This window comes from Salvia miltiorrhiza, chromosome 2 (genome assembly GCF_028751815.1).
Source record: "Salvia miltiorrhiza cultivar Shanhuang (shh) chromosome 2, IMPLAD_Smil_shh, whole genome shotgun sequence".
Taxonomy (NCBI): domain Eukaryota; kingdom Viridiplantae; phylum Streptophyta; class Magnoliopsida; order Lamiales; family Lamiaceae; genus Salvia; species Salvia miltiorrhiza.
The window spans coordinates 16501538-16516123 of record NC_080388.1 but is presented as its reverse complement, the minus strand read 5'-3'; the positions used below and the strand labels follow the sequence as shown (position 1 = coordinate 16516123).

At 38.5% G+C, this 14586-nt stretch overlaps 2 protein-coding genes across 7 annotated transcripts; both read right to left on the bottom strand.

The window, feature by feature from the left end:
- Positions 1-344: 344 nt before the first annotated feature.
- LOC131011388 (nonsense-mediated mRNA decay protein 2-like) lies at positions 345-1273 on the bottom strand. The gene has a single exon (XM_057939196.1). It carries the CDS (start codon positions 1077-1079, stop codon positions 480-482), a length of 600 nt encoding a protein of 199 aa, XP_057795179.1. The 5' UTR covers positions 1080-1273; the 3' UTR covers positions 345-479.
- Positions 1274-3499: 2226 nt separating this feature from the next.
- LOC131011386 (uncharacterized) lies at positions 3500-14324 on the bottom strand. 6 transcript variants are annotated; one of them, XR_009096882.1, is made up of 6 exons: positions 13467-14324; positions 5628-5673; positions 4832-5359; positions 4500-4725; positions 3905-4347; positions 3500-3762 (listed from the first exon to the last, which is right to left on the bottom strand). XR_009096882.1 is itself a non-coding variant. In XM_057939195.1 (5 exons), the coding sequence occupies exons 1-5, from the start codon at positions 13533-13535 to the stop codon at positions 3707-3709; spliced, it is 486 nt and encodes a 161-aa protein (XP_057795178.1). In that variant the 5' UTR covers positions 13536-14324; the 3' UTR covers positions 3500-3706. The 6 variants fall into 6 exon arrangements, 3 of the variants coding, with proteins under 3 accessions (XP_057795178.1, XP_057795177.1, XP_057795176.1); XR_009096881.1 differs by having other exon boundaries at positions 4832-5673; XR_009096880.1 differs by lacking the exon at positions 3905-4347.
- Positions 14325-14586: the final 262 nt, after the last annotated feature.

Here is a 14586-nt window from a genome sequence, read left to right as displayed (position 1 = left end):
GGGCTTTAAATTGTGGACGGAGGGAGTATATGTTACGGAATTTGAAAACGATGATTATAACTTACATTTATTACATTTACACTCCTATAAATGAGGACATATCACATATAGTACTGTAAATATAAAAATAAAACTTTTATATAGTCTTCATTTTCAAATTCCGTAATATATAGTCCTCATTTTCAAATTCCGTAACATATAGTCCTATTTTTTTAAAAAATAAAAGTTATGATCTTGTTTTAACAATTAGCTCCAAAGTTGATGTATTCTATCGCCAATAACCTCTTACATATACATTAAAAGAGAGGGCTTTTTTTTTCCTCAAAAAAAAAAAAAGAGAGGGCTTTTGTTTTTCTTCGAAATGGTAGATATTATATATCATGTTGGTGATGGTGAGAGTGAAATAAGAAGAAGATTAATATTAAAAGGAGAAGCTCTACAAAATTTTTATTTTTTCCTCTACACAAAGAGATCTGGTTCTAGACTGCTATCAAATATTGCTGGCGGGCTTCAATCCTAATTTCTTCCTTCATTTTCCTAATAAACTCATCAAACTTCTTGTTTAACTCTTCCGTGCTAACCCTCATATCGCTCACTACGCCTTGGACTTGTTCTCCATCATCATCGTCATTGTCATCGTCTTCGTCTTCGTCTTCGTCTCCTTCCCATTCTTCACTAGTCACCATTTCAGTCTCTATCTCCTCCGCTGCATTAATATTCTGTGAAACGCTGTCGTCTTGCACCTTTATCTCTATCTCTTCTGGAACCGCCGACGAAGTATGATCCACATATTCGACGTAGGCTGCATTTTCACGGAAAAAAAGAGCATCTTCGTCGTCGAAATTCTTCTCTCCATGGGTGAGAGGCGAGGTGAGGCTTTTGGCCAGAAACGCGAGGATGCCGTTGCAGAGAAGGAACATGCATTTTCTGTCAAGTGAATGGAATAATAAGGAGAAAACTGAGAAATAGGAAACTAAGAAAGAGATGATGGAAATTGGGAGCAGGAACTGAAGTGTTTTTTTAAGATAGAAATTGTGAGTTTGGTTGATATAGTAGTATTCTGCATCCTTCTGGTCCATTTCTCTCTCTCTTTCTAGAAATTTGTTTTAAGTGGTGGGGAAAGTTGAGAGAAAGAAATTGGGGTTGTTCAATAATTGGTGGTGCGTGGAGGCAAGGGAGGAAAGGTGGCGCCTTTATATAGCACAGGAGTCACCATAATTATTTGGGACTGGATTTTTCCATGGATCACTTTGATTGATTGATTGATTGTGGCATGCATGTGCGGGCTTAGAAATTAAGCGTGACCCTCAGACTAGTAGCTTTTCTTCCATGGTTGATAAGGAAAGCCCAAAATTAAAATTAGCTAAAAAATTAAAGTAAAAGCTTTTACTTTAGTTAGGGCCCGTTTGATTGGGAGCAATGGATATGTCCATATACACTCATTTCAGTTCCATATGCTATATTACATGAGTTTAGTAGTGCTTATGCGTGTTTGATAGGTTTGGCACCTAATCTATCAGGTGTTTGATTGATAACACTTCCAACTAGATTATCTTGTGTTTTTCCAATACTACCCTCAACTTAGATGAAAATTCCAAGAGTCGCCCACTACTTAGTCGCTGTGAAATATAAAGAACGTGGATCGTTTCACCCAGCCAATTCGCGCCATTATCATCGAGAGCATATCTGCGACTCGTTGCCTGGAGAAGAAGGGATCCACCGGTCGTTTGTTTTAGATCTCACGTTCGGCGTCGCCGGTAACATGGGTTCGGCAAGTCAAGGTTTGTGATATAACATTGCATTCGAATGCGAGCTTTGCTCTGTTTTGATTTTGTCCTTGCGAGTTGATTCTTAGTTTTTTTTCTTATGTTTTCTTGTTTGTTTTTGTTCTTCATCGCAAGGCATGTGTTATGTTTCTGCAACTGAACTTAGAATTTCATTGTATATTATGAAACTTTGATCGTTTGGATTTTTTTGATGGAGAAATGCTTGAATTTCGTTTGATTGAGGCCTTCTCTGAAACTCAAACTCATAGAATAAACAACAGTATGTAAGGTTTCTCATAGTTGAAACTCAAACTCCCTGTACATATGCATCTTCTAGCCGATGTGAGATTTTTGTTGGTGTTGTATCGTTTCTTGCAGGGTGTGATGAGGCTGTGCGTAATAAGTCCGACAAAACACGTCGGAGCTGGTCGGCACGAGAAGAAGAAGTGTTGTTGGCAGCATTGAGAGAATTAGTTGTGCAAGGGTGGAAATCCGATAACGGCTTTCGCCCCGGATATCTATCCAAACTAGAGGAAGCGATGAGGAAGTCATTTCCTACAACTGACTTGAAGGCAATGCCACATATCAACTCAAAGACGACTACTTGGAAGAAGAATTATTACTCGCTTGATTTGATGTTTAAGAATATTGGTGTGGGATTCAATGTAGACGGCAAGCACATGGTGGATTGCAACAACGAGCAGTGGGAAGCTATAGTGAAGGTGTGAATTTTATTTACCTTATGCACTTTGTGTTATATATGTAGAAATTGATGTGTAGATACTCAAATATGAGCTTCATGTGTTATAGAAGGATCCAAACGCTAGGCTTATGCGTTATAAAAGCTGGCCATACCTGGATGCTTGGAGAGAAATTTTCGGTAAGGACAGAGCTAATGGCGATACCGCCGAGGACATGATGGACGCAGCCTACCAAATGTACCGCAATATTGATCTCGATGAAGAGGCGTCGGGGATTATCATGTTCAAATGGATGATATATTCGAGAATGTAGCAGAGAAAGAAAGCCCGAATGAAAGCGCGACTCATGAACAAGCTTCCGGAGCGACCAAGGTACCTGAAGTGGTGAAGCGTCCAATGAGCAAGAAGCGCAAGACATCTGATTCATTGACCCTTGTGTGTGATACTTTGGTTGAGATAAGTCGGGGCACGAAGGAGAGTTGGACACGACACCGACGTCGCAGAGGCTAGGAAGCATGTATATGAGCAGCTTAGTGCCATCCCGGGATTAACTCAGAAAGTTAAATTCGAAGTCTGTGATTTGCTCGCAAAGGAAGTGGAGCAAATGGATATATTCACTTCTCTACCGGACGCTGCGAAAAATGATTACATGATGCACTTACTTGAAGATATTTACAAAAAGTGAATATGAAGTGGCAGGAGCTTTTGAGGCGATTGACGTATGAAACTATTTAGAGATGATCGCCCATTTTGTGAATTCCCTGGTGTGAGGATTGATGGTTATGTTTTTTACTCAAGGTTGATGAACGTTGTTATTAACCTTCTTGTCTATATTTGTATTTAGATTCATATGTATGAATTGTCTAACTGCTGACGCATTAAGATAATGTTATTTTGCCTAAATTTTATTTGCATAGCTAACTTTGTTGGTATTTATTGGTTGGTCAAAATTGACATCTTCCTAATTCTGCAGGTAATTCCATATTAATCTTAGCTATGTATCAGTAGATTCCATCACTGTTTGCATTCTAGTTTTGCGCCATTTAGACAAACCTTCACAGAATAAACAAGCTTCATACTTCATACTTTATATACATATTCTACCAGATGAAGGAAACAAACTAAACAGACCCCCTTACAGAAATGACAAAAGGGGAACTCCCTTAACCATTTGCGATCAACAAAATATGCAAGTGGGAGCCCCTAAGGGGGAAAGCTAACAACAAAAAACAATCATAGTTAAGCGGCAGCTGCAAATTGGGTTGTTTGATGAAACTTCTGAGCTAGACGCAATCCTGTGCAAGACCAAATAGTTAAGTTACTGAAACAGTCGCAGAATATCAGATACCAAATGTGAACAATCAACAAAAAAATGACAAAAATTCGACTATAATGACATAAATATAACCTAAGATGTTTTGTTGTAGCTAGTTTTACCTAATTAGTATTTAGGTATTGTATCCACATTTCCTCTGCTAATGCATCCCTCATGGCAGTCCATTGAGGTGAAGATTCAATAGTGTCAACAAAATCATCAACCTCTCCTTCTAAACCACCATGTCCCTCATTTTCCCCATCATATTCTAGCTCTACCGGATCAACAGACATCTCCCTACGGATGAAGTTATGCAGTAAGAAACATGCCATAATTAGCCTATTCTGAGTCTTTATTGGATAGAAAGTGGTAGATCTCAGAATTCCCCATCGCATCTTTATTATTCCAAATGCTCTTTCTATGATATTCCTCGCTTTCCTATGACGTAGGTTAAATAGTTCTTCTTTATTTTGAGGCCGTGAACCCATTGGACCCCATTCCTTCAAATGATATCGTACACCTTTGAACGGAGACAAAAATCCATTGTCACACAAGTAATATCTCCCTAGATATAACCCAAACAAATGACAACAAGTATTAGTAGGATTATCTAGATGGCCAATGGCATATATATATATATAATGGCATATATATATATATATATATATATATATATATGTGTAGACATAAGGAGCAGATAGGTAGTGAGTTATATACCCCGTGGCACCTTTAAGCCGTGTGGGCGGCTCAAGGCATCTCTTAAAATCCTACTATCCGATGCCGATCCTTCCCATCCGGATAGTGCATAGATAAATAGACCATTGCGATCGCAAACAGCTAAAACATTCGTTGAAATTTCACCTTTCCTTGTTCTATATCTCGGTGTGTCGGTATTGCTAACCAATACATTCACATAGGTTCCATCTAATGCACCTAAGCAGCCCTACATAACAAATCAAAAATAACTTTTAATCCAAGTGACAACTGACCAAGTAGTTTAGTGATGTATAGCAACTTAATTCATAGTTATATTAATCAAGAAGAGGTACCTTGAACCATTTCCACCTTTCGTCTGTGCAATCATCCGTGACAGCCTCTGGTTTTGCTAAGAATGTTGCATGCAATCGTATAACAGCCCCTAAAACGGCATGGACATAATGTGATATAGTTTGTCCGGATCGCAAAAAATCAAACCCTACTATTCGGTTTTTTTTGTGATGGGCAAGGACTGAGACGAACACAGCAACTTGTTACTCCACATAAACATATCGCCCATCAACTAATTCCCCTCTTTCCCTCAATAGCTGACACAATCGCCCAAATGTATTACGGTCCATTAGAAGGTTATTGATACAGTCTACATCACTACCACCAGTTACACGTTCTAAATGCCTTTCTTGATCAGGCATACGACGTATCATACTGAACCTAGCTGCTATCCCCTCATTAGTTCTTCTTCTTGAACACAAAGTATCAACAAACGCAAGAACAATTGCTATTTGCATCAATTGTTGTCGCAAAACTTCTTGCACTAACAATAACACAATCTTGGAGTCGCGAATACCCTCACCCGGCATCTACGACCCAAAAGACATAACAAATAAATCCAAATATGCAAATCAGTCCCAAAAAAATTAAAAATAGGAGAATACCTATGCCAATCACAAAAACTAGCGCAACTATAGGATGTCAGTATTCAACAAGAAGAAAGAGACAAAAAACTTTTCAACAATCAGATAAGCAACAACGCAAACAATTAGCAAATACAAGTGCTAGCACAATAGTCACCAAATAAGAACTGGTTCTGTATAAAGCATTACATAACCCATTGAAGAAGACACATACCGTGTTTTTGGGTATGAAACAAATGCTTTTTCTGCTGCAGAAATAGCTGAAACCAAAAAAATGACAAAAACTATCAAAAATTCAAGCTTCACAGTTATGCATCAAGATAAAGGAAAAAAAGGCTCAGAATTTATTTTTGTTGTTAAAAAAAATTCAAAAAACCCAAATTCTCAACCCTATGTTTGACCCAATTCACGCTGTGGGGATCAATCTGCAAAGATACTTCACCCAAATAACTCACAGAAATTATAAAACCCCCAAAATCGAAAAATTCCGTAGCATAAGTCGGGATTTAATTTTTATCAAACATAAACTGATACAACAAATTTGTTGGAGCTTATTCAGCATGGATTTTGCTCTATTGAGTTAATTATGTATTTTCATCCAAAGTCACGCGGGCGCATAATAGGAATATGAAGAAACAAATATTTGTCTAATTGACGCGGCATATTCACAAACACATCGACGGCAAGCATTTCATGAAGCAGTTGGTCTTCGACCCAAATCAAATATGTTGTTGTACTCTGGATAATGTAGTTTCTACCGACCTACTCTATTTAGCAATAGATGTTCGAGACATTGATTCTTGATTTTCATCTTCAATCCAAATCAATTTAACAATGACCTATTAGCATTGCGAAATCTAGAACCATTTCAAATTGCGAAATTTTGTAGTGATTTTCGAAGATTCCCACCTTAAAATTTGATTCAGTTGAGAGCTTCGAATAACAAAATAGGGCCTTTCAAATTGCGATGAGCTCCCAGCGTCAATCGGCGATTTTGGAAGAGAAGAAATGGGGGCTGCGAATTTGAAAAGATGTAGATGAATTTCAAAAAGTGGGGGCAATTATGGGATGAAGTGGGAAATTTTGGAACTTGGAAAAGGTATCCGAGAGGGGGGGAGGGGCTGGGTAAACAAGCTTCTACAGTGTATTTACTCCGGGCTTTGCGTTTTCTCAGGGCCGAGCTGAATACTGATCCAACGAATCAAACACCCATATAAGCCTGGAATAGGAAGCTATCCACCCACCAAACCCCCTATCAAACGGGCCCTTACTATCAAAACAAATTAGTTGTTGTAGCCTATGTATGTTATTATATATATATATATATAATAAAATGAATTAGGAAAGAGATCATATGGACACATAAAAATGCGACATGTGGCTAAGACCCTTTAAGACAAAAAACGCGGCGAGGTATTATCGTCCCTTAAAATCTGATGATTTAGGGCATTTATATTTTAAGCATTTTTAATGCATTTTTAATATGCATAATTTTAAAAATAAATATGCTTGATATTACATACAAATATACATGGATAATTCTTAATCTATAATTCATTGATTTGTTGTTCATCTTCTATCTTTCTCTTGCGATCAATTCACTTGATGTGAGTGATGTTGTTGTTGCATCTAAGTGTATAGTCTATAAGGTGATGACAGTGGCCGCGTGGTACCGTGCTGCTGATGTTGGCTGAAGCGAGGACTTGGGGCAGTGATGATGACGACTACAACGTTAGGTTGTTGTTGGGTTGTGAGTTGGAGGTGGCCGGAGCAGAGATGTCAGACAGCAGCAACTAAGTCAGTCGTTGATGTGTGCTATTCATCGGAGAATGGAGACGATGAACAGGTGGTGCTAGTCGCGCTTGTGGTGGGTGCACCTGACTCGCGCGCTGTGCACTATGGCCATCCCAAAAATAAAAAAATATCTTACCTAAAGTTCTTTTAATACAATATGCATACAGTGTTGGATTTGTATACTGAAAGCAAGAACGTTTTATGCTTGTATACAATGTTTTCTAAGTTCACTGTTCCAATCTCCTATCTGATTGTGTTCATGATTGCATATGTATGTTCTCTATCTCTATACAAGTAGATTATATGGTGTGTTGTAGATCACAAAAGACCATATAATTGGATTAACCTTAAGAGATATAATATAATCACAGCCGAGATGACTTTAGGACGAGTCATCGGTTTAGGCTACGGTATAGATGGAAATAGTTTGTCTTGACTACTTGTCTATACTGGTACGTCATAACGTATTGATAGGACCACCGTGAGATGTATTCTTCTATCTGACTTAAGTGAAGAATCAAGATCTCGGTAACTTATATAATCTTAATACTAATAAGATTTCAGATATATATGTTGATTCGTTTATCACTTTGATTTACTATGAGTGAGACTTATATAGTAACTTGAGTACTCTGTATCTTGGGTGATAGCGATTAATATATGATATTTGATTATCTGTATTAGTACTCGTATCCGTATAGGATAATGACATCCCCTTAAGGAGCTCAATAATGTTTATTGCGCTAAACCCTGCAGGTTGATTAAGTTCACGCGCAATAATAAGGTTTGAGTGGTACTGCTTAAGGATTATAAAGAGATTAATTAATTTAAGCTGTCAGAGCTCTAATTAATTAATGGATGTCGGATATTTTAAATACGAGGATTTAATAAGTCTAAATACAAGCCACGACTCAACACCGGCAATAAAGGGGTAAGTCAATATTGGTTCTCTAGTGGAATGAACTAATATTTATAAATTAATTATGGTCTGGGCTGACCATAGATAAATTAATTTATTTGAGGCCCATCTTTATTCCTTGTATCTGGTCCCTGGACTGGCCCAATGTCTCCTTGCCCAAGAAGAGAGAAAACACGCCTTCTACGTATTTATTTTATTATAAATACAGTTGTCAGCTCTCAGGAAATACACACTGATAAAATTAGGGTTTTGAGAGCTGTGTGGGGCGCAGGAAATCATGTGGAGCATTCTCTCTTGGGACTTTCATAGAACGTTGTCCATCCAACGGTGAAAGCTGAGCGGGATACAGTTCAGAAGATCAGAGCTGGAGTCAAATTTTTCGTAGGAAATTAAGTTCTGGCAGTTTCGGGAAAACGGCCATAACTTCCTCCACAGAACTCCGATTCAAGCGAAACAGGCGGCCACGGAAAGCTCTCTCGAAGACGAAGAAGTAGTATTTCTGGGCAGAATACAATTTGAGGACGTTTGAGGCTTCAAACGAAGTCTTGAAGATGACTGGTCTGTTCAGCTGCGATTTGACGAATTCTTCTGAATTCTTCAGGTATTTCTGAACTCCAACGTGCAACACTTAGATTCATAGGAGCATGTTAGGGATTAATCGTTGTATGATAAATTAATAATAACCAAGAAACGATCATCGGGCAAAGCGGAACGTTAATTCAATTTAATATTCCTTCATACAGTTATACACAAAATGTAAAGTTTGCGTAAATTTAATGATACACATACATATCTTTTTTCCTAAAATTGCTATTCCTACTTTACCCCTCTGTATTTTTTGGTACTAGAAGGTTCTACCACGTGTCGGGTTTTTAGTGTGCCATATTAACAATATGTGTGGTCCAAATTTGAATTTATATACTACATGCATATTAGATACTACAAGAACTCAACCATTTAAATATATAGTTAGGTTGTGAGAAGTGAGAATAATGAATAAGGCAGTATAGCATCGAAACTGGGCTTGCCTTCAAGCTCCACTGAGACCATATTTGTGACAATACCCCCCGGCGAAAGACATCCTTGTCTGCAAGGATCAAAAAGAGGAAACGCCCGGCGAATGAGGGACAGATCTTCCCATGTAGCGAGAGTCGGATCCTGATTCACCCATTGCACCAGAACTTGGGAAACTGACGAACCCTGGCGAGATACAGTGCGAGTATCAAGAACTGATAAAGGTGCCACTTTGCAGCACCCTTCATCATCCAGATCGGGGAGCATTGAGACAGGTACCACTTCTCGCCCTATACACCTTTTGAGCAAAGAAACGTGAAAGACAGGGTGTATCTTTGATGATTTTGGCAGATCTAGTTTATAAGCAACCGTTCCAACCTTCTCCATAACAGTATAGGGACCATAGTAACGAGCTGATAACTTCAAATTCTTCTTGAGAGAAAGTGAATTCTGTTTATAGGGCAGAAGTTTAAGATATACCTTATCTCCCACCTGAAAATTACGATGTTGGAGATGTTTATCGGGAAAGAACTTCATTTAGCTCTGAGCGTGAACCAGGTTGTCCTTAAGAAGTTGAGTAAACTGCCTTCTCTCTTCCATAACCCCTTTAAGTTCCGCATTATGCGAATCCGTGGGAGAGCTCAAACCCAACTGATTAGGAGGGTTCCTATATAGAGCCTAAAAAGGCGTGTACTTCAAACTAGTATGGAAATTGGTGTTGTACCAGTATTCAGCTAAGGATAGCCATCGTACCCACTGTTTAGGGCAAGAGCTTACCATACAGCGTAGATAGTGTTCCAAACACTGATTTAGCCTTTCAATTTGCCCATCTGTTTGCGGATGGTAGGCTGTAGACAAAGCCAATTTAGTGCCCATGAGTTTGAAGAGTTCTTTCCAAAAAGAACTTGTAAAAACCTTGTCTCTATCAGAGAGAATAACTGTTGGAGGACCGTGTAATTTGTAAACATTGTCCAAGAAAAGTTTAGCTACCGACTGAGCGGTGTAAGGATGAGATAGCGCAATAAAGTGGCCATACTTCGTGAGCCTGTCAATTACCACAAAAATGACATTTTTAGCAAAAGAGTTAGGAAGACCTTCGAGAAAATCCATAGAAACATCAGACCAAGCCTGAGTGGGAACAGGGAGGGGTTGCAAGAGCCCTGGGTAGACACCAGAATCTGACTTGTGCCTCTGACATATATCACAACTTTGGAAAAAATTATGAACATCCCCCTTCATCTTAGGCCAATAAAAATAGCCTCTCAATCTCATATAGGTTCCCTGTATTCCAGAATGGCCGCCATATGAGGTATTATGCATTTCCTCAATAAGCTTGAGCTTAAGCTTAGAACCAGCACCAATCACCACCCAACCCTTATGCCTTAACAACTCTCCAACTAGTTCATATTCTGGATAAGATGCCTTATCCACATATTTGGCAACTATGAGCTGAGATAGGAAGGAATCTGTCTTGTAGCTATGTATTACTTCTTGAATACAAACAGGAATGACAGTAGTAAGGGCTCCACATTCCTCAGTATTAGTATGGCATCTTGACAGCGCATTAGCCACCTTGTTCTCAGCTCCCTTCTTATAGTGAATAACATAGTTGAGCCCCAATAATTTAGTAAGCCATCTTTGCTGAACTGGATTGATAGATTTCTGGTCCAGGAGGTGTTTTAGTGCTTGCTGATCTGTGTTAATAATGAATTGTTGCCCCTGAATATGAGTCCTCCATTTCTGTACTGCCATAACCACAGCTAAGAATTCTCTTTCATAGATAGAAAGAGCTTGGTTTATTGGACATAAGACCTTACTCATGTAGGCAATAGGCCTGTTGTGTTGCATAAGTACAGCTCCCAAGCCTGTTCCACTTGCATCTGTTTCCAAGGTAAAGGGTTCCTTGAAATTTGGTAAAGCCAAAACTGGAGCAGTGGACATAGCCTCATTTAACTGATTAAAGGAAATATCAACCTCTTTGTTCCACTTGAACCCATCCTTCTTCAGTAATTGGGTAAGAGGGCTGCTAATTTGTCCATACCCTTGTACGAACTTTCTATAGTACCCTATCAAGCCTAGGAACCCTCTTAGTTGCTTGAGAATCTTGGGAACTGGCCAATTGACCATGCTGGAGATCTTTTCTGCATCAGTGGAAACTCCCCAAGAAGTGATGATATGCCTTAGGTACTCCACCTTCTCTTGCCCAAAATGGCATTTACTTCTCTTAGCATATAGAGAGTGCTTCCTCAATAATTCTAACACCTCTCTCAAATGCAGCAGGTGTTCCCTCCAGATCTTACTATATACCATAATGTCATCAAAGAAAACCAACACCGTTTTCCATAACTGTTGCTCAAAGATGCTGTTCATTAAAGATTGGAAGGTGGCAGGAGCATTACACAAGCCAAAGGGCATAACAAGAAACTCATAGTGTCCTTAATGGGTAGTGAAAGTTGTGAGATATCTATATGAGGGGTGAACAAGTATCTAGAAATACCCAGATCTTAAGTCCAGCTTAGAGAAGTACTTAGCACCATGTAATTCATCCAATAGCTCATTTATAATGGGGATGGGGAAGTCATGTTTAATAGTCAAAGAGTATAAATACCTGTAATCCACACACATCCTCCATGTGTTGTCATTTTTATTAAACAAAATAACAGGTGCAGCAAATGAACTCCTACTGTGTTGTATGACACCATCTTTTAATAATTCTCCAACAATCCTTTCAATTTCATTTTTATGGTTGTGTGATGTTCTGTAAGGGTTTTGATGTTTGGGCTCACTACCCTGTTTCAACCTGATGTCATGTTCTATCCCCCTTACAGGTTGTAATCCTTGTGGCTCAGAAAACACATCTGCATACTCCTTCAGTAATGAAGATAATTGTGCATTCTCAATGCTTTGGTCAGTAGTAGGAGTGACCAGGTACATCTCTTCAATTTCCTATGTATGTTTGTGTATCATACAATGCAACATAGGTCCAGAAATAAATTGGCACTCTGTAGAGGTAGTAATTGCTTGCATCTTGACCTTTCTGCCCCCCACATGAACTGTGCATGACATTCTCTTGTAGTCTAAGAGGATAGGAGTGCAGTGTTCCAGCCAATCACTGCCCAAATTAATGTCATACCTATGTTCAAGTATTCTCAGTGAATAACTGAATTCATGCTCCTGTACTTTCCAAGAAAAATTCGTCACCAATTCTGTACTCATTAGCTACTGCCCATTATCTACCTTAACTAGCAATGGTGTATCTGCAGTAACAACACAACCCGACAAGCTAGTTGTGCTCTTTCTAATGAAACTGAGAGATCTACCAGTATCCAGTAGAATTTGAAGTTCGTGGCCATTCACCTCTCCCAAGATTCTCATGGATTTAGATCCAGTGTTCCATGTGATAGCATTAATTGATAATTCAGATTCTTCCATAGGATCACTCTCAGTTGTAATTAATGCCACAAATTCTGGTTCATGTTGTATTTGGGATAGCTCCTGCTCCTCTGACATCTCCGTATAAAAAACCTTAGGTTTACATTTGTGACCATAAACATAAGGATCATCACAATTGTAACAAAGCCCTTTCACCCTTTTAGCAGCCATCTCTACACTAGTAAGAAGTTTGACTGGAACCCTGAGAAAATTGGTTGTGGTAGGTTTATGGGTGGCAACCCCATCTGGCTTCTTATAGGATTGAACAGGGTTATTATACACTCTTTGAACAGGCTTCCCCCTTTTCGCCAAAGCATCTAAGGTTAGGACCTGCTTCTGACCCAAATATATAGCATCTTGTAAGGTCTGTGGTTTAAACAACATTAGAAAGCTTTGCATCTCATCAGTCAACCCACTCATAAAGCTAGCCACAAAGTACTCTTCAGAGTAGGCCATATGATTACTCAACAACAAACAAGATCCTCAACTCCTCGAACTTCTCAACATATTGATCATATGAACCAATTTGTTTCAGATTTTTGAATTCCATAATAATCTTCACCTCACTTATGTCATCAAACCTAGCAATAACAACCTCTAGAAATTGCTCCCAGCTTAAATCCAAAATATTTTCATAGCCAAAGTTTTGAAACCATTGTAGAGCTTTCCCTTCAAAGTTATGAACAACCAACTGAATCGTATGTTCATCACTAATAGCAGAAGTGAGCTTAAAATATGTGTTACACTTGATGATCCAAGATCTAGGGTTAGATCCATCAAACTTTGGAAAATCCACCCTATGATATGAATTTCCTTGGCCATTTTATGACTGCGCAGACTTAGAATCAAATTTAAACCTAGATGAGTAAGGTGGAGATGTCTTAGAAGCCTTACCAGACTGTAGGTGTAGTGGATCTTTACCCAGAATTGAGGAATCTGATTTGCCCACGTCTTTGCCCACATTCATCAATTGCAATTGAATATCAGCCATAAGTTTAGCTAGATGATCACACTTATGATCAATACCCCTTATCTTGTGTTCCACCTTCTGATCTATTGCTGACATTTGCTCATGAATTTTCTCCTCAGCTGCCACCCTTTTCATGGTTTCAGTTTGTAGAATTTGATCTAATTTCTTTTTTGCTTCTTGCAGGTCCTTAAATCGAGTTGCTTCCGCCATGACTCGCCCAGAATTTGCTAAAGATGCAAAAACTGACTCTAGATACCAATTGTAGTGGGCCCAGATATATGTATATTGAATTGGAAGTGCAGATCGTGAAATAGAAGATAGGAATAGGGAAGAGAGAGAAATAAGGATGAAGAAATTGTTAATTCCCATTCATGGCTTTCTGGAAAAACAAGGAAATACTTATACTAGTGGTCCCAAGCAACAACGAGCATAATCTGAAAAATAAACTAAAGTAACAAAAGCAATATCAAGTAAAAGGGATAATGCTATTTAAAGAAGTGCAACTTCTACTTTTATCAACAACCACTTTAGCCATGTGTTTGTTTATTCTCCACCAAGCCTTTCTCCTCCAAATCCCCTTTCTTCCCCAAATCAGTCATAGCATCGAAACCAGGCTTGTCTTCAAGCTCCACTGAGTCCATATTCGTGACAGAAGCTACAAATGGGGTTGGTGATTCCATTTGATAAGTCATTATTGAATCTCACATTGAATTTGCAAGAATTCAAAGACAAGCCAAAGAGAGAATAAAACTCTCAATTTTTTTTATTGAATAAAATAATGATTTTCGTCCATGACACAAAAAACCTATTTATAGGCAAAATTAAACCTAATCCTAACTTAAGTAGAAATTAAAAAGATTTAATTGAACAATTAAAATAAAAACCTAACATAATATTCCTTTCGTCCCACGAATCTTGACACGTATTCATTTTTGGATCGTCCCACGAATCTTGACACATTTTCAAATAAGGTAATAATTAGTCCAAAAATAAGGGGTCTTAATTATATTCGCTCTCCTACTTTATCACTTTATTATCTTCTTT

What these genes read in the sequence shown, in the direction of transcription:
- LOC131011388 (XM_057939196.1), bottom strand. Translation starts at nt 1,079, where the DNA reads ATGGACCAGAAGGATGCAGAATACTACTATATCAACCAAACTCACAAT.
- LOC131011386 (XM_057939193.1), bottom strand. Translation starts at nt 13,911, where the DNA reads ATGGGAATTAACAATTTCTTCATCCTTATTTCTCTCTCTTCCCTATTC. An exon ending in TCCACTACACCTACAGTCTG is followed by an intron (nt 8,754 to 13,466) that starts GTAAGGCTTCTA and finishes TATGAATCTAAG; the next exon opens with TGTTGCACGTTGGAGTTCAG.